Source organism: Euleptes europaea, chromosome 16 (assembly GCF_029931775.1).
Source record: "Euleptes europaea isolate rEulEur1 chromosome 16, rEulEur1.hap1, whole genome shotgun sequence".
In the NCBI taxonomy this organism is placed as follows: Eukaryota; Metazoa; Chordata; class Lepidosauria; order Squamata; family Sphaerodactylidae; genus Euleptes; species Euleptes europaea.
The window spans coordinates 46,187,361-46,210,421 of NC_079327.1; the positions used below are offsets into that span (position 1 = coordinate 46,187,361).

Below are 23,061 nucleotides of genomic sequence, written 5' to 3' on the forward strand. Positions count from 1 at the left end.
TGGAGCAAAAAATACAGTAATAGGATGCTGGCATGAACTACAACTTCTAAGGCCAGGTGGGAAACTTTGTATATGCTATGGGGATTCAGGCTTCCTTTTCCTTAAAGCAGCTTCATGCTCTTCTTCGCAAGCTGTTACCAAAGCCCAGTGGTGCATAATGAGGAGCAGCACTAAGGACAAGAAAAAGTTGTATGATCCTTTCTTTACACACAAACACTGTGTATGCTTAATTAAAAGAGCTCTCTAGATTGCATCAGTTCTTTCCTAAGGAAGCAGAGAACATGGTGCTGTTTTTTATTCACTGTATGTAAATCTTGGTATGAAAACGGTTGCTTGTAGATTTGTTACTGTCATATAATGCATCTGGAACAATTTTCTCTATAAGTAAATAACTTGGAGAGAGCAGGTTAATAAAGTATAAAAATAAAGTACGGAGATGTTCAATATGCCATGATTTATTTTTAATAAAAATGTTGTGGAAGCAACATTGGCTAAATCTAATGGTACCATTTCTTCTTCACAGGAATCTTTTACTAACTGGAAGTTAATATGGGGATATGAAACAGTATAATTAACCACGATAGAAAAAAACAGCCTGCCTGCTGCAAAGACTTCAGATTTTCTCTGAAGTGCTATGTTGTGCCACTGTCATCCCATGAGGAATTTGTCTTCATGAAGATTCCTAACATTGGTAATGTGATGAATAAATTTGAGATCCTTGGGGTTGTAGGTGAAGGTAAGCATTTCTCCTTAAACATATTTTAAATAGGGACTCCATGCATTCAGGGAGACTGGCGTAGCTGGCATAGCTAGGAAGGAAATGACTGCCTTAGGAAGGAAATGACTGCCTCTTTTAGATCAACTGCTGTGTTGATGACTGAAAGAAGCAATAGTTGTTCAGAGAACTGAGGTGGGATGATGGAACAATCACAGTCCATGGGTTACATAGTAATTTAGTTTGTCCTCAGATTATTTCTTATCAAACTAATTTTTGAAGCACTACGAATCCTGTATGTTGGTCCAGATGCAATAATGGGGCAACAATATGTATCAACTCCAGGCTATGATAGTTCCATCAGTCTACCCAGCTCTGAAAAAATATCAATCTCCAAATTTTGTGTCTTGTTATCAGTGAGTAGTATACCAAAAGGCTGGTTATATCTGATAGTGAACACCTGAAAAATGAAATGGTTTACATTCTGAACATAGGACTTCCATATATATTATATATGTATAATGGAAGTGGTTTTGAAGCTACTTTCTCCATCAATTTGAGGACCTTTTGTTTTGCACATCTCTAAAGCCCAGTAGTCTACCTTGTACCCACCAACATGCCACTGATGAGTGTCTTAAAAAAATTGGTGAGAGCCTCTTTCCCTTTGTTAGGGCCTGGGAAGGAGTGGGAACTTTCCTTGACTTTGTGCTGAGTATCAAATATTTGTAAATGGTGTCATTCTTTTCCAAATGTATCTGAAGCATCACAGGGGCAAGCTCCTGACCCTGACTCACTCAGAACCAAGGAGAAGGGTAGTGGCTTGCCCTTGCAGTCATGCTGAACTTTGGAAGCCTCTGGAGCTCATGTATGACATTACAGACAAGGTCCTCTAGGGAGAAGCAAAATCAAGAATAAAACTTGATGCATTGCCAAAGCTAGTCAAAATCTGTGGGCTCTTGATACTCAGGCACAGTGAAGAGCTTGTTTGTTGGTTTTGTGAAGAGTGACCAATAGATATAAAACATGTGTTAATATATAGCCCTAGTTAAGATTTCTGGAAGTAGGCATCCTCTGCCTCATAATTTCAGACAACTCTTTTTATTTAGAACTATTTTTAAACTGAAAGAAAATAACCATAAGACTACATGGTTACACAGTCAATAGCCATCATCTTCATAGTTTTATCCTGCAGCCTTCAACAACTGTTAGTTTTCAGAATTCTGCTGATAGAAAGATTACTGTAAACTATTACTGCATCTAAACCAAAAGTATGTTTTATGTGCATATGTAAATCCTTATTGGTGTTTATTTTGTTTTACAGCATAGAGACATTTTCACATTGCTTAGTATAATTTTATTCAATAAGGAAAGAATTACAAAATACTTCAAAAGCCAAATGTGTGTGTGTGTGTAAAGTGCCTTCAAGCCGCAGCCGACTTATGGCTACCCCTTTTGGGGTTTTCATGGCAAATAGTAGTTCTTATTATTGCTAATATAATGAAGTTTGAGATATAATATAGACATATGAAAATAAAATCTACCCTGTATAATGCATCCCTTGAATGCACCTATAAAAACAAATTGTTTTCCTAAATTCTGCTGGCTAATACGTTTTAAATTTTTTTTCCCTTTTCCCTTCTTTTGCGGTGATGGTCTAGGAGCCTATGGAGTTGTACTTAAGTGCAGACACAAGGTGAGTAAAATGCTTAAAGCTGTATAAAGGATTGATCTGTAGACCAAGTTGCTTGTTAAAAAAAAAATCCTCACTATGAAAAACATGAGAAACCATTTTCAAGGTTTGAGGCAACCCCTTTGTGGAAGTCTAGTTTTAGAAGGTGGTCCCCTCTAACAATGTCCCAAAAAACAATTCAACAAACAGCTGCTTTTGAACCTTAAATTTCTGGGGAAGGGAGAGGAAATCTCCAGTACAAGGAGGAAAGCCATTGTAGGTACCAAAAGGGTTCTCTAGATGGTCATATGTACACTCAAGTCAACTTTGCATTCATTTATTACAGCTCCTTATTTAAAAGGGTATATGTATATTTTGTTGCTGTCTGTCTGATGCTTGTAATCTAAATTTCATGGACAGAATTTCAGGTCTTTATACTGTCTAGCATTCAGATGAATCCAAAGTACTCTTCTGAGTTGTCTGCAGTATCTTGAAAAATGACATCCTGCGTACAAGCCAGTCATATTTGGAAACCACTATTATGTGTTATGCATGTTTCCTACCAAAACAGATGCTGCATTCACTGTTGCCTCATTCCAAAATCCAGTTCAAAGGTGAATTAATTGCTGTGACATTATCTAGGAAGGCAACTCAAGAAAAGACAGATTAAAGGAAGAGGCTGCTGTGTCTTAGTGGAAGAGCTGCTTGGCATGCAGAAGTTCCCAGGTTCAATCCCTGGAATCTCCAGTTGATGAAAGGATCAGGCAGTAGGTGATGTGAAAGACCTCTGCTTGAGACCCTGGAGAGCCACTGCCAGTCTGAGTAAACAGTACTGACCTTGATGGACCAATGGTCTGATTCAGCAGAAGGCAGCTTCATATGAATGTAAAAAACACTTCAGTATATTTATTATAATAGGATCCTAAGTAGATATTACTTTGAAAGGCAATCTCATTGATTTCAAACTTCAGTATTTTTTTTTAAATTGTGTTTAGGTTTGCTGAAAACATAAACATTTCCACAGGCATGCCTGTGTTGTCATATGCAATACCTGGAGGTGCAAAATGGGATATGTGAATGAGGCATTAATCTCTTTGCCAAAGTTCTGAAAGCAATACTAGTCTTAAGAAATGAAATGGCATATTTTGTTGTGATTAGCACACTTACAGCCCATTCCTGAGCTGGCGGTCTGCGGGGACGGTGGGGAAGAGGCGCAGCCGTGCCTCCTCCTAAGGTGTTTCGTGCACGCCGTGAGAACGAAAAAGGCTTTGAAAAGGCTTTTTTTTGTTTTCAACGGTGCTAAAAGCTCAATTGAAAACAGTGAGGCTGCACCTCCTAAAAAGCAGGCACAGCACCGCTGTTTCCGGCGCTGGCGTAATAGGCCGAACGGAGATAGGAAGTTGCCTAACCAGCGGCTCCTCCCCCTGCCCTGGGAAAGCACCCCTGCGCCGGCATGGCCATTCTATGCTGTGGCCTGCACCACGGAGAGGCTGTGCCTGTGGAGGGGCAAGGTGCGGCTCTGCGGTGCTCGGGCACCAGCAGAACTGCCCTTGCCAGGAGCGTAAGTGCGACTTAATCCATGTTTAGATGCACTTACGCTGGCGGCAAGGTCATGCCGCTACCTAAGGGGATTCGGCCCCCTTCCTCAGGAAAGCGCTGATAATCTTCAAAAATTTAACCAGAAGTACCATACAATCTGGCATTTTGTTCTCTAATGCAAATCTGGTGTATCTTCTGCTTCTAAATGGAATATTGCAAGAAACAGAAAAGAGTACAGGCTCTGGGAAACTAACAGTGCAATCCTAAACAGGACTACTTAGAATTTTACTGAAGTCTGCTGAATGTGGCTTACTCCTAGGAAAATGTTCTTGGGATTACTGTTAATAGATATTTGCAGTAAAGTACCGGTAGATCATAAAGGAAAATGAACATTTTTTTTAACATTCTTACTTTTCACAATTTTAGCTAAGTAGCAGAAATTTGCACAAAGAGGTAGTAGGAAGATTAAGAAAAATATGTAAGTTGAGCACTCCAAGAATCCTGGAATGTGTAGAAAAATTTGAATGAATTCAATTTTAAATGAATTATTTTGTTCTGTCATCAGTTTGTTGGGGCACCCACTTGAGAACTACTTACAGTATTGTAACATGAAAGAAAAATTATAATAGAAATGATTTAATTTACAATTTATAATTAGCAAGCTAAATAATATGTCACTGTACTCATCCAGGTATTGTAAAGGAACTCAAATGGGAACTTATAGAACAAATAGCAAAATCACACTATTTACTATATGATGCATCCAGTATATCAAAAGTGTGTCCAAGGATCAAAAGGTCTATCATCCTAACTTTTATTGTAGCTGAAAGGAGAAAAGGCAAATATAATATAATTACTGGATTTGAAGTAGTAGAGCTAAAGCAAAACAAGAATTATAAATCTGTAATATAAACCTATGATGCATCCTTATTTAGAATATTTAATGTACAGTTCTGTTTGCAACACTCTAAAAATATAGCAGTCAAGACACAGGAAAATGCAACTTGAGGTGATCAGGCTGTTTTTGCTTCGTTTTTTAAAGAAGCGGCACAATAATCCATTCTATGCAAAGACTCCCAAGATTGTAGATGGGGTGGAGTGGCCATTATAACCATTGGGGAATTTCCCAGTAGGCCAGTTGCCTGCCCCCCCCCCCACCACCACTTGGGCCAGCCCAAGGGGAAAGTGTGGTGCCCAGCCTGGAAACAGGCAGTGCCCAGCAGGTGTCAGCCTTGCCTTGCCTAGGCAAGTAGGGTACAGCATAGAGATGACCATGCCCAACTCAGGAGAGCTGCAGGAAGCATTCAGCTGAGCAAGGTGTGGGGCTGGCTGGCTCTTTCTCCTTTGTTGGGACAGGGCCTATGGAGGCCAGGGGCAGGGCCATTTTTCAGGGCTGTTTTTCCTCCCAGTCTGTCCCAATCTCAGAAATAAATATTAGCTTACTAAATTCCTGGAAACTGCTCATAAAGTGTGGTATATTTGTTTCTAAAGTTACAGTAAAAGCAAGCAGCAGATAATAAACTTCATTTGTTTATGGGAAGTTATGCATAGTGCACATGATGTTGGACTGAGTTGTGTTTCTAGTCATAATTAGTTGGAATTGAGTACAGACACTCATCAATATTTTTCCCAGTGGTACTGGGAAATAAAACATTGTTTTAAGGTGCTAAAGCAAAAGGCTATTTCAAAAGTAGAAGGCTGCTCCATCAGTTTCTCCAACACCACACTCTGTGTAGTCATTCTGTTTCCATAAGTGTTCCTAGAACCATTTTGTCAGATTAATTTTTTTATATAGAAGGTTTTGAAGATCCCTTGCTACTATGTCCAGTTGAAAGTTAGGAAGTATCTGACCACACCATTTGTTGCAAGTCAGCTGTAACCAGCCAATTCTTTTTGACTGATTCTATATGTATTTCTTTTCTATGAACGAGTTAATACATGTTGTTAATAAAGTAGGAGTATGTTAAATTTAGGCATATCATCAGCAACATAGCAGCTGCTGCTAGTTGCTTTTAATGATGAGCCTGTAGTGTATTGCCACTATTTTGTACATCTAATGAAAAATGCATACAAGAATGATACAAAACTGATTCTTTGGTAGAAACTATAATGATAAAAATAAAGTTATTTTTATTTTATTTTTTATTTTTCTAAAGGCCAACAGAAGGGGCAACCCCCTATGTTAAGATGAGAAATTGATTTGAGTAGCTTGGATAATTATTATGTGTTTTTTTGGGGGCATGGCTGTTGTGGAATATAAATGTCAAACTTCCCCATTACCTTACCAGTGAAGAAGACAGGCAGTGAGTTAAATTCCAAAGTCACGAGGCATGCATATGGTTGCCAACCTCCAGGTGGTGGCTGGAGATCTCCTTGAATTACAACTGATCTCCAGGTGACAGAGATCAGTTAACCTAGAGAAAATGGCAGCTTTGGATGGTGGATTCTATGGCATTATACCTTATTGAAGACCCTCCCCTCCCCAAACCTCACCCATCTCAGGCTCCACCCCAAAAATGTCCAGGTTATTTCCCAACCCAGAGCTGGCAACTCTAGGAATACATAATCATCAGGTAGGATAGAAATAAATGTTGCCAGGTAAAGTCTTTTGTTGTGGTGGTGGAAAGTACCATGAAGTCACAGCTGACTTATGGTGACCCGTAGGGTTTTTAAGGCCAGAGACATTTGGAGGTGGTTTGCTATTGCCTGCCTCTGTGTGGGCTGAGAGAGTTCTGAGAACTGTGACTGGCCCAAGGTCACCCAGCAGGATTTACGTGGAGGAGTAGGGTATCGAACCCAGTTCTCCAGATTAGAGTCTGCTGCTCTTAGAGAGGTTCAGTGGATAACAAAGGATTAATGAATGACGACAGTTGAGCAAATATTATTAATCTTGAGACTGTAATCTGGCCAACCCACCCCCCTCCGAGTACTTTTTGTAGTCTTCTTTACGCAAAGCACAGGGAACTCTAATCATTCCCCGTGTTATACTCCTTTTAAGGCCTGTTCCCTGTCTACCAACACATTCGATAACCTACAGTTCTGATTTTGGGATAAATTGTCAGCATGTGTCAGCTAGTCAACCTAAATGTGGCAATGGAAGGTATCTTACCTTTTTTGATCTCTTACAGCCCCTCTGACTGTATGAATCACGTTGTGTTTTTTAAATTTTAATTAAAATTCAGTAGTCTGCTTGCCAGCCCACCAGCTTCCATGGCATGCATCTTAACCAAGTGCCAAGCTTTCTTCTTCAAACCAATTAACATTTATGGCAAATATGGAATAGTTCCATGTTTATATAAAGAATAATTTACAGGCAGAGCCATCTGCGAATTCCTGTTGTGGCTTGTTTCTGATAAATTCCTATATAATTTTGATATTTCAATTTCTTTAGGGAGTCGTTAAAGAATGGTATTGATTTTTTAAAAAATCCCAAGTTTCTGAAGTATATACTCAGATTCTTAGAGAAAGCATTTGGATTTTCAGTGTAGTCACTGAACAGCTTAAATAAAATAATAATAATTTAACAGGGTTGATTAGATCACAGATATTAAACCAAGCATATTTTCTACTTGTAACTTGCATGATTGCATAGAGGACCCACCATTCGGAACCTGATACTTAACATGATAGGTTACTGGAAACGTTAATGGGCTGCTTTAAAGTGGTGATATAAATGCATTGTCCTTGTGATGCTGTGATAGAGGTACAGTGCAGAGGAAGTATAATCTCCAAAGGTGGTCATGCAAAGCTGCCCAAAAATTGTGTGTGGAGGGGACTAAAGGAAATAGTGACTGTTGGAGAAATGGCAGAAATAGACTTGGGAGGTGGGGACATACAAATTCGTGCAGAGCATTTTCTGTGTTTAAAACACATACCTCACTGAAAATAGGAAAAGAGACCTTTTCCCTGAGAAAATAAATATTGGAATATCGTTACAATTAAGGTTGCCAATCTCCAGGTGGTGGCTGGACATCTTTGAAAGGTGAACTCTATAGCATTATACCATATTGAAGTCCATCCCCTCCCCAAACACTGTCCTCCTCAGGTTCTACCCCCAAAATCTCCAGGTATTTCCAATCCCGAAGCTGGCAACTCTAGTTAGGCACCATACAGACCATCTAGTCCAGTGATGGCGAACCTTTTAGAGACCGAGTGCCCAAACTGCAACCCAAAACCCACTTATTTATCGCAAAGTGCCAACATGGCAATTTAACCTGAATACCGAGGTTTTAGTTTAGAAAACTAAAAAGTCCCGTGATGGACTTTTCCACCAGAAATTTGTCCAATCCCCTCTTAAAGGCATCTAGGCTAGATGCCAACACCACATCCTGCTGCAAGGAGTTCCACAGGTTAGTTACATGCTGGGTAAGTGGGTGTTCCTCTTTTAGTAGGGAAATTCACTGAAAGGTGGGAGGCGCCGCAAAGCCAGCGCTGTGGCCTGAGTGCTCTGCTCCCCTCCAGCTATGCCACGCTGTGAGCTATGCTCCCCTCCAACCTAGCTCCTCTCCAACCCCACCACGGGAATCACCTTCACCACAGACTCAACAGACTGCCGTCCGTGCCGCACCCTCACACCGCATGTGAGCCGCCGTGCTGCATGTGACGGAGAGGGAGGAAGCGCTTCCATTGGGCTGCTGGGCAGAGGGGCGGGTGAGGTGAGAAATGCCCTCAGGCACGCGTGGAGAGAGGGAAAGGGGAGCAGCCCGGCCCCGTGTCCCTCTGGCTTTCTAGTAATGAACTCAGGTGAACTCTGTGCTGGGGCAACGGCGCGCGTGCCCACAGAGAGGGCTCTGAGTGCCCCCTCTGGCACACGTGCCGTAGGTTCGCCACCACTGATCTAGTCCAATCCCTTCTCAGTAGTTGTAGTGGGAAGCTAAATTTTTTAGCAATTGAAATAGATACCTAAATTTTAATTGCTTTTTTAGCATTTGCAGCTGAACAGATGGCTCTGTTATGACATAAGTATTACACAGTTGCAGAGATACATTTTTTTATTTGTGTGAATGGATGCCAATGATCCTAATTTCTGGATATTAATATTTATTACTGAATGAACTAAAGATGGCTTTTACTGCTAGATGTCATTTAAAGACTTTGACATTGTGAATATATCACATGTATTTTTTTTAATCTTGCATTGTGTTTAGAGTATGATGATTTAGAATTCTCTTTCGTACTACTTTTGCTTTTATTTTATTTTGAAGTACTTCTGTAAAATGAAACTATGTGTATTGTAAAGGGGTAGCCTTGATCTTTCTGAGAAATATCTGTTTTTGTTTTGTAGGAGACGCATGAAATTGTGGCTATTAAAAAATTTAAAGACAGTGAAGGTAATTTCTCAACTTCCTATTATGAGAACTAACAATGTATTGCAGAGTTACTCCAGTCTAAGCCCATAGAAACCAATGGACTGAATCCCATCAAAAAAGTCTGTGAGAACAAAAGGGAGTGATTTCTACCATTTCTCCCATCCTATGGATAAATATTTTTTGGCCTTCAATCCCTGGTGTCCCATGACAACATAAAGTTCCAAACATATGGGAAACAGGCTGCTCTTTACCTAGTCAAGAATAATAGTTCTGAACAACACAAACTTGTGATTTTGAATATGAAATACACAATTATTGTTGTATCCCAATACTTTCTGTGACTGCACATCGATTTGTTACTGTTGCTGAAAGAATATGGTTGTGCACAAGACATGTCAAGATTTGGGTGAATTCAATAACACACTTATTGAATCCTTTTGTGATTTTTATGATGACTTTACTGCTATAACTCTGCATCATTTTAGTGAATCGTGATTTTTTTAGTATCTTTTTCTTGAAATCTCTTTTTCTTCAGTATCCTCTCCCTTGTTATACCACTTCAGTTCAAACAGGCTCCTTGTATATATGTATAATCTTTTTTTAAAGTGTCAAATAGTGACAAGACAATTCTTCATCTCTCTCCAAAACTTGTCAATTACATGCTGCATAGATGTCATGTTACTGTGAAGTGAAAATAAATTTGCAGTATTTACAAAGGCCTTTTTAAATATGCCTTTCTTTGGCTCATGATGCAGAATGGCCCAAACTATATGTATTAGAACAGTGGTTCCCAAAGTGGGCAGTACCACCCCCTGGGGGGCGGTGGGATTACCAAGGGGGGCACTAAGAGGCAAAAGAGCTGCAGGGGGCGCTAGAGGTGGGCCCCTTCGACTGTGTTGTTCACTAATTTACAATAGATCAAGCTATGGTACCATGCTGGCAAATTTGGTGGAAACTATCAGAATTTTTTTTCAGACTTTGAAGAGCTGGTACCACTGGATTAAGTTCCTCAGTTTTGTTGAATAAATTTCAACTAAAAAGTTTTAATTTGATTTTGAATATATGTGCAATTAATTGTTACTGTTTTGAAATTTTATTGTTATTTTCTTCTTTACAGTGGGTAGCCGTGTTAGTCTGTCTGCAGTAGTAGAAAAGAGCAAGAGTCCAGTAGCACCTTAAAGACTAACAAAAATATTTTCTGGCAGGGTATGAACTTTCGTGAGCCACAGCTCACTTCTTCACATTCTAGCTGTATCTGAAGAAGTGAGCTGTGTCTCACGAATGCTCATACCCTGCCAGAAAATATTTTTGTTTGTCTTTGGGTGCTACTGGACTCTTGCTCTTTTCTATTATCTTCTTTAGTGAGTCATGCAAGCCCCTATTTTGAATAATGCTTTTTATAAGATAGGGTAGGTGCGCTGGAATTGAGTTTGTGGAACCAAGGGGGCATTGGCCCCAAAGGTTTGGGAACCACTGTATTAGAAAATCATTTTCAAAACTTGCTGACAACTGTTTTCTGTCATTTCAATGAATATATGTGTATGCAGATTTAGTTCACAGTTAATTAGGTTGTCAGTAAATATAAGTGGAAAACTGATTAGATCCTTTTATAATATTGGTCTTAGTACAGGCATACATGTATGTTGATAAGTGCCTTCACAAGATATGATTTATAAGACTGAAGAATGCCAAAAATCACTTTAAAATAAATTCTAATTTCCTTTGGTTTTTAATAATATCCTTCTTGATTCCATGGATTAAAATTATCTAGGTGTGCTTTAAAAAAGAGGTAGAAACTCAAGCCACTTGAACTCCCAAAGAAATTATTAAATTTAACCTGCAAATAGTGCGCAAATAGATATTGTATTCTATTTTACTACAAAACAGTTTAAATGTATGTTTCTTTTTAAACTTCTATGATATAACCTATATAGTTTTTAAGTTACCTTCTGAAATATATTTGTACTGTTTGTTTTAACTTTCTATTGGCGAAACGCCGCAATAAATTTTACTACTACTACTCAAGCCACTTGAATACAGGACATTTAGAAGAAAAACAATTCTAGATTAGTCTACACTGGATCTAGTCTTCTTTTCTTGGAAGCCTAGTAGTGACATTCAAGAGATTTTTATCCCTGTAGTCTATCAGTCTGATCAAAACATGTTTATCCATAAGTAAGCCCAGTGAGTTCAGTTGTACTTACCACCCAGTAGGTATTCTTAGCACTGTAAAATTACACTTGACACGGCACCTGTGTATGATAAGAACATAAGAAAGGCTCTGCTGGAGCAGACCAAGGCCCATGAAGTCCAGCAGTCTGTTCACACAGCGACCAACCAGGTGCCTCTAGGAAGCCCCCAAACAAGACGACTGCAGCAGCACCATCCTGCCTATGTTCCACCACACCCAATATAATAGGCATGCTCCTCTGATACTAGAGAGAATAGGTATGCAGCATGACTAGTGTCCATTCTAACTAATAGCCATGAATACCCCTTTCCTCCATGAATATGTCCACTCCCCTCTTAAAGCCCTCCAAGCTGGCAGCCATCACAATATCCTGGGGCAGGGAGTTCCACAATTTAACTATGCGTTGTGTGAAGAAATACTTCCTTTTATCTGTTTTGAATCTCTCACCCTCCAGCTTCAGCAGATGACCCCGCGTTCTAGTATTATGGGAGAGGGAGAAAAACTTCTCCCTGTCCACTCTCTCCAAACCATGCATAATTTTATAGACCTCTATCATGTCTCCCCTCAGTCGCCTTCTTTCCAAGCTAAACAGCCCTAAGCGTATTAACTGCTCCCCATAGGACAGTTGCTCTAGTCTCCTAATCATTTTGATTGCTCTTTTCTGTACCTTCTCAAGCTCTGTATTATCCTTGTTTAGGTGTGGTGCCAGAACTGTATATTCCAAGTATGGTCTCACCATAGATTTGTACAAGGGCAGTATGATATCAGCAGTTTTATTCTCTATTCCTCATCTAATTATGGCCAGCATGGAATTTGTCTTTTTTACAGCAGCCACACACTGGGTTGACATTTTCATTGAGCTATCCACTACCACCCCTAGATCCCTTTCTTGGTCTGTCACTGCCAGCACAGATCCCATCAGTGTATATGTGAAGTTGGGATGTTTTGCCCCAATATGCATCACTTTACACTTACATTGAATTTCATTTGCCATTTTAATGCCCATTCTTCCAGTATGTAGAGATCCTTTTGGAGCTCTTCACAGTCCGATTTTGTTTTAACCACCCTAAATAATTTGGTGTCATCTGCAACCTTGGATACTTCACTGTTTAACCCCAACTCCAGGTCATTGATGAACAGATTGAAAAGCACCGGTCCCAACATAGATCCCTGAGGCACCCCACTGCTCACATCCCTCCATTGTGAGAATTGACCATTGATTCCTACTCTCTGCTTCCTATTTTTCAGCCCGCTCTCAATCCATAAGAGGACTTGTCCTCTTATCCCATGACTATGAAGTTTGCTTAGCAGTCTTTGGTGGGGGACTTTGTCAAAAGCTTTTTGGAAATCCAAATACACAATGTCCACAGGCTCATTCCTGTCCACATGCTTATTGACGCTTTCAAAAAACTCTAATAGGTTATTGAGACAGGACCTACCTTTACAGAAGCCATGTTGGGTTTTGCCCAGCAAACCTTGCCCTTCTGTATGCTTGACAATTCTATCTTTAATAATGCTTTCTACCAATTTACCCGGAACAGACGTTAAGCTAACTGGCCTGTAATTTCCTGGGTCCCCCCGGAATCTTTTTTTATAGCTCCTTCTGTGCTATAACACTGAACCTTGGCAAGGGTTGCTTTGCAGTAGGAAAGAGGTGGTATTTTCCTGCAAGGTGCTTTCAGACCTCCTTCCAGTGTTCTAGAACTGTGTTTGTAGAGTTAATGTAGGCCCATAATATCAGCAGCTGTAGTCCAGGGAAGGCTTAAGTGCCTTCTTCCTCTCTTCTCTGCTGCAGGTTTTCCCCTCTCAAGGGTGCCTTGCATGAATAATGGGCTGTTTGGCTAGTTTTACATAAGGTTACAATGTAATATTCTTTATTACATTTACTCTTTTTTAAAAGATTGTAGCATTGTTGTTGGCAAATAATGTGTGAAGTTCACTTTCGCTGTAATCAGATATTGTACTTAACTGCAGATAAGTAAAAATGTGGACAAAAACTCAGCTTGTTGACAAGCTTGCTTGTGTTGTTTCTCTCCCTTCTCAAGTGGGGTATCATCATTTAAAAGAAATCCCAGTTGCCCAGGATGTATGAATGCTGGCTCATGAGTTAACCAGAGTTAGTTTTTCTCCCGCCAGCTGAGGTCATATGGAAACATCCTCCTTGGGTCCTGAGATACTCAGGAGAAAAGCAGGCATATAACTATTTTAAATAAATATGTTGAAGTAAATAAATAAATTGAAATATAACTTCCTGGGGGTGTCCCTAGGGGCAGAGCTGCCTTTGGGGAGCTTCCTAACCCCTTTTGCCCCCAAAACACCCCCTCATGCTGAGGTGTTGCTATGCCAACTATTTTGCTTTCCTTTTTTTTTTTTTTTGCCCAGGAAGCCTCTGTGGTGGCAGTGTGGCCACCGTCTTATCTATCCTCCCTTCTTAGGATTGGGCTGTAACTCTAGTTAACCTGATTTCTTGCATTGGTACGCTTTTGGTAAACCGGCTTCATTTTTAAATATAAATGTTCGCACTAGGAGTAGTGAGCTGTGTGTAAGCTGATTCATGCACATTTTTATATAATTGCAGTTAAATGGAACATCCGATGCAGTAATTATTGCATGATATGTGCATCCTTTTGGCATTCAGTGGTATTTATCAAGGAATCATGATGGCTAAAGGGATGTAATAGTCCTTGTGTTTGTCCTTCAACTGTCCTGCACTGCTTATGCAGTGGCTATGTTGGAAATGGAATAATTAGTGAGCAGCAGAATTACTGTTATAGTTACTGCAATAGTTTTACAGCCAAGCAGGAAAGGAAAACCAAATTCCATCAAGAACTTGTACTAGTGTATATTACAATAATGTGTCAAGTAGTTCTGTAACAGTTGTCAGATTATGATTTAGTACTCAAAGTGACTAAATTGTTAAACATTTTTACATGAGTAGTGGATTGTATAACAGAGCATTTTACTTGGTGCCAAATTTGAGTGAAATCCTGCCTGATATTCCAGGCTAAATATATATATATGTATAAATATTTGTTGGGTATCATACTCTTATCCCACTCATCTTTAAATTTTAGAAAATGAAGAGGTCAAAGAAACCACTTTGCGAGAGCTTAAAATGCTTCGTACTTTGAAACAGGAAAACATAGTGGAGCTAAAAGAAGCTTTCAGAAGAAGAGGAAAACTTTATTTAGTATTTGAATATGTGGAAAAAGTAAGTTGAGTTTGTGCTTATTCAGGAGAACAATTCCAATATATTAATATAAGAAATGAATACAAATAAAGGCACTCTATGTATGAGATTTTTTGATTATTTTTTTTACTGAAATGATGATATTAAGCATTTGGTTATTTTTGTTTACTGTGTTCCTCAGTACTGAGCAAAAATTAGGATTTTTTTTTTAAAGAAAGGGATCCTAGACAGACTTTTTTCTTTCATTATCTTGATTTAAGTTTTGGCTGGAAAAGTGATGTTCTTCCGTTAGTCACAGTTAACACAGGTTACCTATCCTCATAAAACATATAAAAATATAGTTCTAATTTTATTTCATGGAGAAACTGGATTCTTGAAGTTGTCCTTCCTGCCTCTTCTTTCAGCTCACTCCCTTCCTCCTCCTCATTGCAGCCCATCAACATGTGCAGCTGTTACTCCAAATGGGTGGGTCCTACAACCCCAGGAATCAACTTTCCTGGATTCAGAAATGGCTGCCAGGGGAGGGGAAAGCAAAGAAGAACTGCAATCCTTGCACAAAAAGTTACTGGATCCAACCACGGTTACATGAAACAGTTCTGGCAATGATGTGAAAATTCCAAATAAAAGAAGATTGTCTGGTGTACTGTAATCATCCTATCCTTTCCCCATGTATGCAGTTTGACAATATAAGAGATAAGGGTCAACCAAGATCAGTTTCCCTGGAGAAAATGGCTTCTTTAGAGTGTGGACTCTATGGCATTATATCCTGCCTCCAAATTCAGGAGCCTGGTGACACTGGAGTCTATTCCCCCCCCCCCCAAACGAACTAGGGTTTTAAATCATGGTTTAATTCCAGTTTAGAATTGCAGGGATTTTTTTTGGGGGGGGGGCTAATTCCAGTTTTGGGAGGCACCTACATTCAGCTATTGTGGTGCATTAGAACTTAAATAGATTTAAATATTTTAATACCAGGAAGCTTTCATGGTTGTGGGGAGGAACACACTGTTTTTGTGTCAATCATGGAGAAACTGCCGTTTGTCATGACAGCTGAATATAGCCATTGTAGATGGCTGAAGATTCTAAGTTACTTCCTTCTCATCCTGACTTCATCTTTCCTTAAACCCCTGTGCTGTAATTTTTTTAAAAAATTCTCCCCTTGCAATCTTAGCTGTTCTTTACTAGTGACTCATGGCGGAAAAAAACAGGAAACACTGCAGATCCTGCAGATCTGCATTAACTAGAGTGTCTAGTACAACAAAATGTATTCAGGATTTAAAATAATTGTTTTATATCATTAGTGTAGCTGACTCGTCCTTACAATTGAGCATAGTAATGGCTTGTCTATCCAAAAAATGTGAAATATTTTGGTAAATTTCCTAATACAGGTGTGTTCTCAAACTACTACAGTTATCATTCGGGTACTAACATTAAACTTGTCTGTGGTTCAGTATTTTGTTTTATGGTAATCTGTTTCATTGGGCAATTCTGAAGAGGGGGCCAAAGTGCACTAGGAGCCGTCATAACCCTGCTGGTGACACCGCAGAGCGACGCAGCAGCATGGGCAGCAAAACCCTGGAAGCAGCTGCTCATGGGGGTGTTCTCAGGGCGTTCCCAGGGGCGGAGCTGACATTAGTCAGCTTCCAAACTCCTTCTGGTCTGGTAACACCCCTCTATGCTGCAGCTTTGCTACGCCAGCAAAATGGCTGCCATAGCCCCGTGTAACTCCATAGAGGAATTTCACAGTTTTTTTAAAAAAAAATACATTTTAAACATTTATTTTTTGGCCAGAAAACCTCTGTGGAGGCGATGTGACTGCACTGCACCCGGCCACTACCTATCTCCCCCCCCTTCAGGAATGGGCTGTTAATGTATGTCTGTTTGCATATGCTAACACAGACTTCAATGTATATATGAAAGATGCAATGTGTAAATATATCTGTTTAGAGTCTAGCATCTACCAGTACTGGCATAAACTGGAAGTCAACATTGACACCCCAGTACTTGATTCCCCAGTAATTGGTGCTGACACAGTCTGTGGTCCTTAAAAACTGAAGCAAGACCAGAGAACCTGCAGGTCATAGCCAGTTTTTTTAAAAAAATTGGAGTCTAAAAGAATAGATAAAAGTCTAACTACTCTTGAGCAGGAAACATAAACATCCAGTTTATCCACTAAACACAATCTTTGAACATTTTTTATGGTTTTGGACTATCCTTTAAAAACAGGGCCTTTCCTAAATTAAGTTGGATCGCACTATCTGGGTGAGCCAACTGGGAAAAGACACAATGACTCCCATAATAGATATTTCTCCTTCTGTTAAAGCCAAGGCCTTCTAGAATCTGTAGCTGCTTGGAACATCAAAATGCAAATTCAGCAGTGCTGTGAGCCATGGGAGAAGTCCAGAGTTTTCCTTGCCAGGTGCCCAGCTTGATTTGTGGTGTTTTGCTCATTGTATCCATTGATGTGGTGAGAACTGAGCTGCATGTAGACTTTTCTCTGAAATAAGGTTAGGTTACTTTATTTTATTGTTAGATTAGCACTTCCTGGTGAGAAACTACATCATTACTTGCATAATTGTGTTACTGCAAAGTGTTTCACTAATATTCCAGGTCAAGTTTCTTTCAGCTTCTAATAGTATCATTTTTTTTTAAATTCTAGAATATGCTTGAATTGCTAGAAGAAATGCCAAATGGAGTTCCACCTGAAAAAGTAAAAAGTTACATCTACCAGTTAATTAAAGCAATTCATTGGTGTCATAAAAATGACATTGTTCATAGAGGTGAGTGAAACAGAAATGAGAACCTTTTAATATCAAATTTTGAAACTCATCTTAAAGACACCAGGAAACAGAGTGATTGCATTTGTAGCATATTTAAAACAGGGTTGAGTGACATAGAATATAGAACAAAGAATAGAAATGTATACATGCTTTAGATTTAGTCTTTCTGTAGAATATGTTTAGAGAGACTGTAGCTTAGTGGTAGATTTAATCTCCAGCATATTTCCAGTTAAAAGGATCAATTAGTACAAGATGTCAAAGACCTCTAACTGAGATTCTGGAAAGCTCCTGCCAGTCTTGAGTATACAGTACTGACCATGAGGGACCAGTAGTCTAAGGCAGCTTCCTGTGTGTTCACATTTGTACTCCTATAATGCCATTAGTATTCTTTATTTCTTTGAAACATTTTTATTTACCTTTAGGAATAAGTTGATGTTCCTAGATGGTAGTTAATACTGGAAAGAAATAAAAGTCATTTTAACCAGTATTTTCCCTTGTCGTGCATCCTTAGTATTAAGAGGTTTATGGATTCATGGTGTGTTTACCTCTTACAGTATATAATTCTATGGAAATAGTTTAATGGATACCTTCAATAAAAATAGCTATAGATTAAACAACATCTAATTGAAATTTCATTAACAAAGGGAGAGAGCTTGTGCACTGTGAAAATCTGCATTAGATTGTATTCAATCATTAAAATTTCCCCCCAGATAAAATAAAACATAATTTATTATCAGAATAATGTGAACCCACCATCCCATTTCCATTAAAATAAACTTCCGTGGGATTACTCATTTACATGCAGATTTAGAAGAAAGAAAACCAGGGACATATCTAACCAAAGTATAGTGCTTTGGAGTCAGACTGATATCAGTGGAGCAGTATAACATTTTCCTCTGAAATAAATAATATTTCACAAGTGCATGACTGTGGTGGAACTTGCTCTAGGTTTTCAAACTCCAAATTGATGACATTATTTCAGAAAATAAAATTTGTTAAACTATACTTTGCAATATTTCAAATAAATTGTATCTATCTGCAATTTTGTTAAACCAGTCAATGTCAAAAAGTATAATACAGTGGCATTAACTTTCTCCTATACATTTAATATTTTAGATATCAAGCCAGAAAATCTCTTAATAAGTCATAATGATGTTTTGAAATTGTGTGACTTTGGTAAGTTATTCTGTTGTAGTGCATGCTTATTTCACAACACTGATTTAATTTGAAATGCTGTCTGTTAGAACTCATAATTTCACTTGTAATTTAAAAGTTTAACTTTGTAAAATGGTACTTTATCTGAAACAAATTGCCTATTTTAACCTTTGTTTCATATCTTTTAAAGGTATATCAGTATGTTACCTGTTTTGCTAATTATACTTCAGTTTCTGAAAAACTATATAGGTTGAGTATTCCTTATCCGGACATCCAATATCCAGACTGACCCGAAAACGAGAGCCAGCGTGGTGCAGTGGTTAAGAGCAATGGTTTGGAGCGGTGGAGTCTGATCTGGAGAACCGGGTTCGATTCTCCACTCCTCCACATGAGCAATGGAGGCTAATCTGGTGAACTGGATTTGTTTCCCCACTCCTACACACAAGGCCAGCTGGGTGACCTTGGGCTAGTCACAGCTCTGTTAGAGCTCTTTCAGCCTCTCCCATCTCACAGGGTGTCTGTTGTGGGGAGGGGAAGGGAAGGTGATTGTAAACTGGTTTGAGTCTCCCTTAAGTGGTAGAGAAAGTTGGCATATAAAAACCAACTCTTCTTTTTGAGCTGGCCTGCAGGCATTACTCACAGGCTCTCAGCAGCATGCCAGTTTGCTTTCTGATGGTTCAATGTACACAAACATTTAGAATATTGGTTCTTGTAGGTTATCCGGGCTGTGTAACCGTGGTCTTGGAATTTTCTTTCCTGACGTTTCGCCAGCAACTGTGGCAGGCATCTTCAGAGTAGTAACACTGAAGGACAGTGTCTCTCAGTGTCAAGAGTGTAGGAAGAGTAATATATAGTCAGAAAGGGGTTGGGTTTGAGCTGAGTATTGTCCTGCAAAAGTATTGTCCTGTAAGTATCAAGATAATGTGCTAATGAGGGTATGGTATGTTAATATGGAACCATTGTATCCTGAAGTGATCTGTCAATGTGTGTAATCCAAAACTAATCTGTATGGCTATTGTTGAATGTTGTCTTTGTCTGGAGGTTTTTCAGGGCAGGAAGCCAAGCCTTATTCATTCTTAAACTCTCCTCTTTTCTGTTAAAGTTGTGCTGATGTTTATGAATTTCAATGGCTTCTCTGTGCAATCTGACAAAATAGTTGGTAGAATTTCAGTGTCTTGGAATAAGACCCTGTGTCCTGTTTGTGTCAGTCCATGTTCAGCCACTGCTGATTTCTCAGGTTGGCCAAGTCTGCAGTATCTTTCATGTTCTTTTATCCTTGTTTGTATGCTGCGTTTTGTGGTCCCGATGTAAACTTCTCCACAGCTGCAAGGTATACGATATACTCCTGCAGAGGTGAGGGGGTCTCTTTTGTCTTTTGCTGATCGTAGCATTTGTTGTATTTTCTTGGTGGGTTTAAACACTGTTTGTAGGTTATGTTTTTTCAAAAGTTTCTCCATCCTATCAGTGACTCCTTTAATAAATGGCAAGAATACCTTTCCTATGGGAGACTGTTTTTCTTGAGTTTTCTGATTTTTGTTTGGTTCAATGGCCCTTCTGATTTCATTCTTGGAGTAGCCGTTTGCTAGCAGTGCGTGATTCTTGATACCCTTGTCATCCGTAAATCAAACCTTCAGTTAGGTCACAAGGTCTACCGGAAACCAACTCACACAGATCGCTACTTACACAAAAACTCCAACCACCACCCCCGACAGAAAAGAGGAATAATCAAAACATTAATGGACCGTGCAAGACGGATCTGTGAACCACAGTTTCTCAAGGAAGAAACTAACCATCTAAATCACGCACTGCTAGCAAACGGCTACTCCAAGAATGAAATCAGAAGGGCCATTGAACCAAACAAAAATCAGAAAACTCAAGAAAAACAGTCTCCCATAGGAAAGGTATTCTTGCCATTTATTAAAGGAGTCACTGATAGGATGGAGAAACTTTTGAAAAAACATAACCTACAAACAGTGTTTAAACCCACCAAGAAAATACAACAAATGCTACGATCAGCAAAAGACAAAAGAGACCCCCTCACCTCTGCAGGAGTATATCGTATACCTTGCAGCTGTGGAGAAGTTTACATCGGGACCACAAAACGCAGCATACAAACAAGGATAAAAGAACATGAAAGATACTGCAGACTTGGCCAACCTGAGAAATCAGCAGTGGCTGAACATGGACTGACACAAACAGGACACAGGGTCTTATTCCAAGACACTGAAAGACTGGACAATTCTACCAACTATTTTGTCAGATTGCACAGAGAAGCCATTGAAATTCATAAACATCAGCACAACTTTAACAGAAAAGAGAGTTTAAGAATGAATAAGGCTTGGCTTCCTGCCCTGAAAAACCTCCAGACAAAGACAACATTCAACAATAGCCATACAGATTAGTTTTGGATTACACACATTGACAGATCACTTCAGGATACAATGGTTCCATATTAACATACCATACCCTCATTAGCACATTATCTTGATACTTACAGGACAATACTTTTGCAGGACAATACTCAGCTCAAACCCAACCCCTTTCTGACTATATATTACTCTTCCTACACTCTTGACACTGAGAGACACTGTCCTTCAGTGTTACTACTCTGAAGATGCCTGCCACAGTTGCTGGCGAAACGTCAGGAAAGAAAATTCCAAGACCACGGTTACACAGCCCGGATAACCTACAAGAACCAATGAACTCTGACCGTGAAAGCCTTCGACAATATTTAGAATATTGTTTAAAATTACATTCAGGCTATGTGTATAAAGTGTATATAAAACAAATGAATTTTGTATTCAGACTTGGGTCCCATCCCCAAGATATCTCATTATGTATATGCAAATATTCCAAAATATGGAAAGATCTAAAATACGGACCACTTCTGGCCCAAGCAGTCTGGATAAGGGATATTCAACCTGTAGTCAGTCATTTTATGTAAACATAGGGGTGCATGTATGTACATGATTAGGGCATAAATAGCAAATCACTAATTTTGTTGTACCAGTACAACATGATCCCTTAAGCTTCCCTGAAAATACCTGAGGCTGTTTTCTAGGTCTTCAGCCCATAGATTGAGAGCATGATGAACCGTAGTAAGAGCTAGATTTTTTTGCTGCCTTTTGAAGGACTTGGCTGCTGGGGCACCTGTTTAAGCAGAAAGAGCACTACCCTCCTGCCTCTCTCTACACACATATTGAGAGGAGCTGTAGAATGGTAAGGCAAGTGTACTCAATGGTGGAGATAATTTCTCCTTGGCTTTGCCCCAAGGCTTCTTCCTCACTATGGCATATTGCCTGCAGTATATTTTCTGTCCACAGCTCTCTTAGTCTGTTACAGAAGAGCCAGCATGGTATAGTGGTTAAGAGCAGTGGTTTGGAGTGGTGGACTCTGATCTGGAGAACCAGGTTTGATTCCCCACTCCTCCACATGAGCAGCAGACGCTAATCTGGTGAACTGGATTTGTTTCCCCACTTCTACACATGAAGCCAGCTGGGTGACCTTGGGCTAGTCACACACTCTCAGCCCCACCTACTTCACAGGGTGTCTGTTGTGGGGAGGGGAAGGGAAGGTGATTGTAAGCCTGTTTGATTCTTCCTTAAGTGGTAGAGATGTCAGCATATAAAAAACAACTCTTCTTCTGCCTACAATTTGGCCTTGACATTGATGGGGTCATAATTCTTACTCTTCGTATTCCTGTAATGTGACTGTGATGTCACATGCTTTTGTAGCTCAGTAGGTCTGGAAAGGTTGAAGACCTCGGTTCAGAGCTGCACATACAATTGCACTTCTTGTAAGTATTTAGAGAAATCAATCTTTCCCTTCTTCAACCATGACACAGTTGCTTTTGCAATGAGAAGGTTGGCTGTGGAAGATGGTCAAAAGTAAAATATGGGGTGGCACAGAGATTGTGAAAGTTCTACCTAAGGTATTCTATTCCCCCTCCCCTGGCAGCTACAAACATGCACACCACATCCTATGCAATTCTAGAAGATCTTCTAGCCCTTACAAGTGGTTGGGGGAGTGCTAAGGGGGCAGCAGAAATTCTGCTTGGCAAGCGGAACTTAGGCCACAGTGCTGTGTATCCAATTCAGTGGTCTAAATGAGAGTTGTAGGAATTATGACCTGATTCTCTTGCACCTCTTGCAGTATCTCTAAAGTGCATTTATATTGAGGTGTTCCTTGTATGCATATTAATCCTAAAAGACTAATGATCTTCTAAACAGACTTCAATTTTAATTGGCTATTTTGTAAAGTTTTTAATGTATTCTTATCTAATCCTTTGCGGCCAACATCTTTATACTTTTCTCCTCATGTACTTTACGTTTAGTGAAAGAATCCCAGTAATGTAGAAAGTCCTTTGCTAAGTATCCCAGACAAGTTGCAAAGACTAATAGCTGTGGCATGATTACGTGTAAAATATTCTTTTTAGGTTCTTTCTGATATCTTGAATATTTAGAACATGTGGATTTTTTCAGGTTTCCCTTTACAGGATCTGCATTTGTTCTGTTGT

The 23,061-nt window shown here is 39.4% G+C and overlaps 1 protein-coding gene across 2 annotated transcripts in view; it reads left to right on the plus strand.

Moving 5' to 3' along the window:
- Positions 1-601: 601 nt before the first annotated feature.
- The window catches only part of CDKL5 (cyclin dependent kinase like 5), a 57,629-nt gene continuing 35,169 nt past the window's right edge, over positions 602-23,061 (plus strand). For both annotated transcript variants that reach the window (XM_056861759.1, XM_056861760.1), the window contains exons 1-6: positions 602-736; positions 2,374-2,408; positions 9,208-9,253; positions 14,498-14,634; positions 17,270-17,390; positions 18,507-18,566. In XM_056861759.1, coding sequence (XP_056717737.1) covers positions 673-736; positions 2,374-2,408; positions 9,208-9,253; positions 14,498-14,634; positions 17,270-17,390; positions 18,507-18,566 — 463 coding nt within the window. In that variant the 5' untranslated portion in view covers positions 602-672. The remainder of the gene's footprint in view (positions 737-2,373; positions 2,409-9,207; positions 9,254-14,497; positions 14,635-17,269; positions 17,391-18,506; positions 18,567-23,061) is intronic.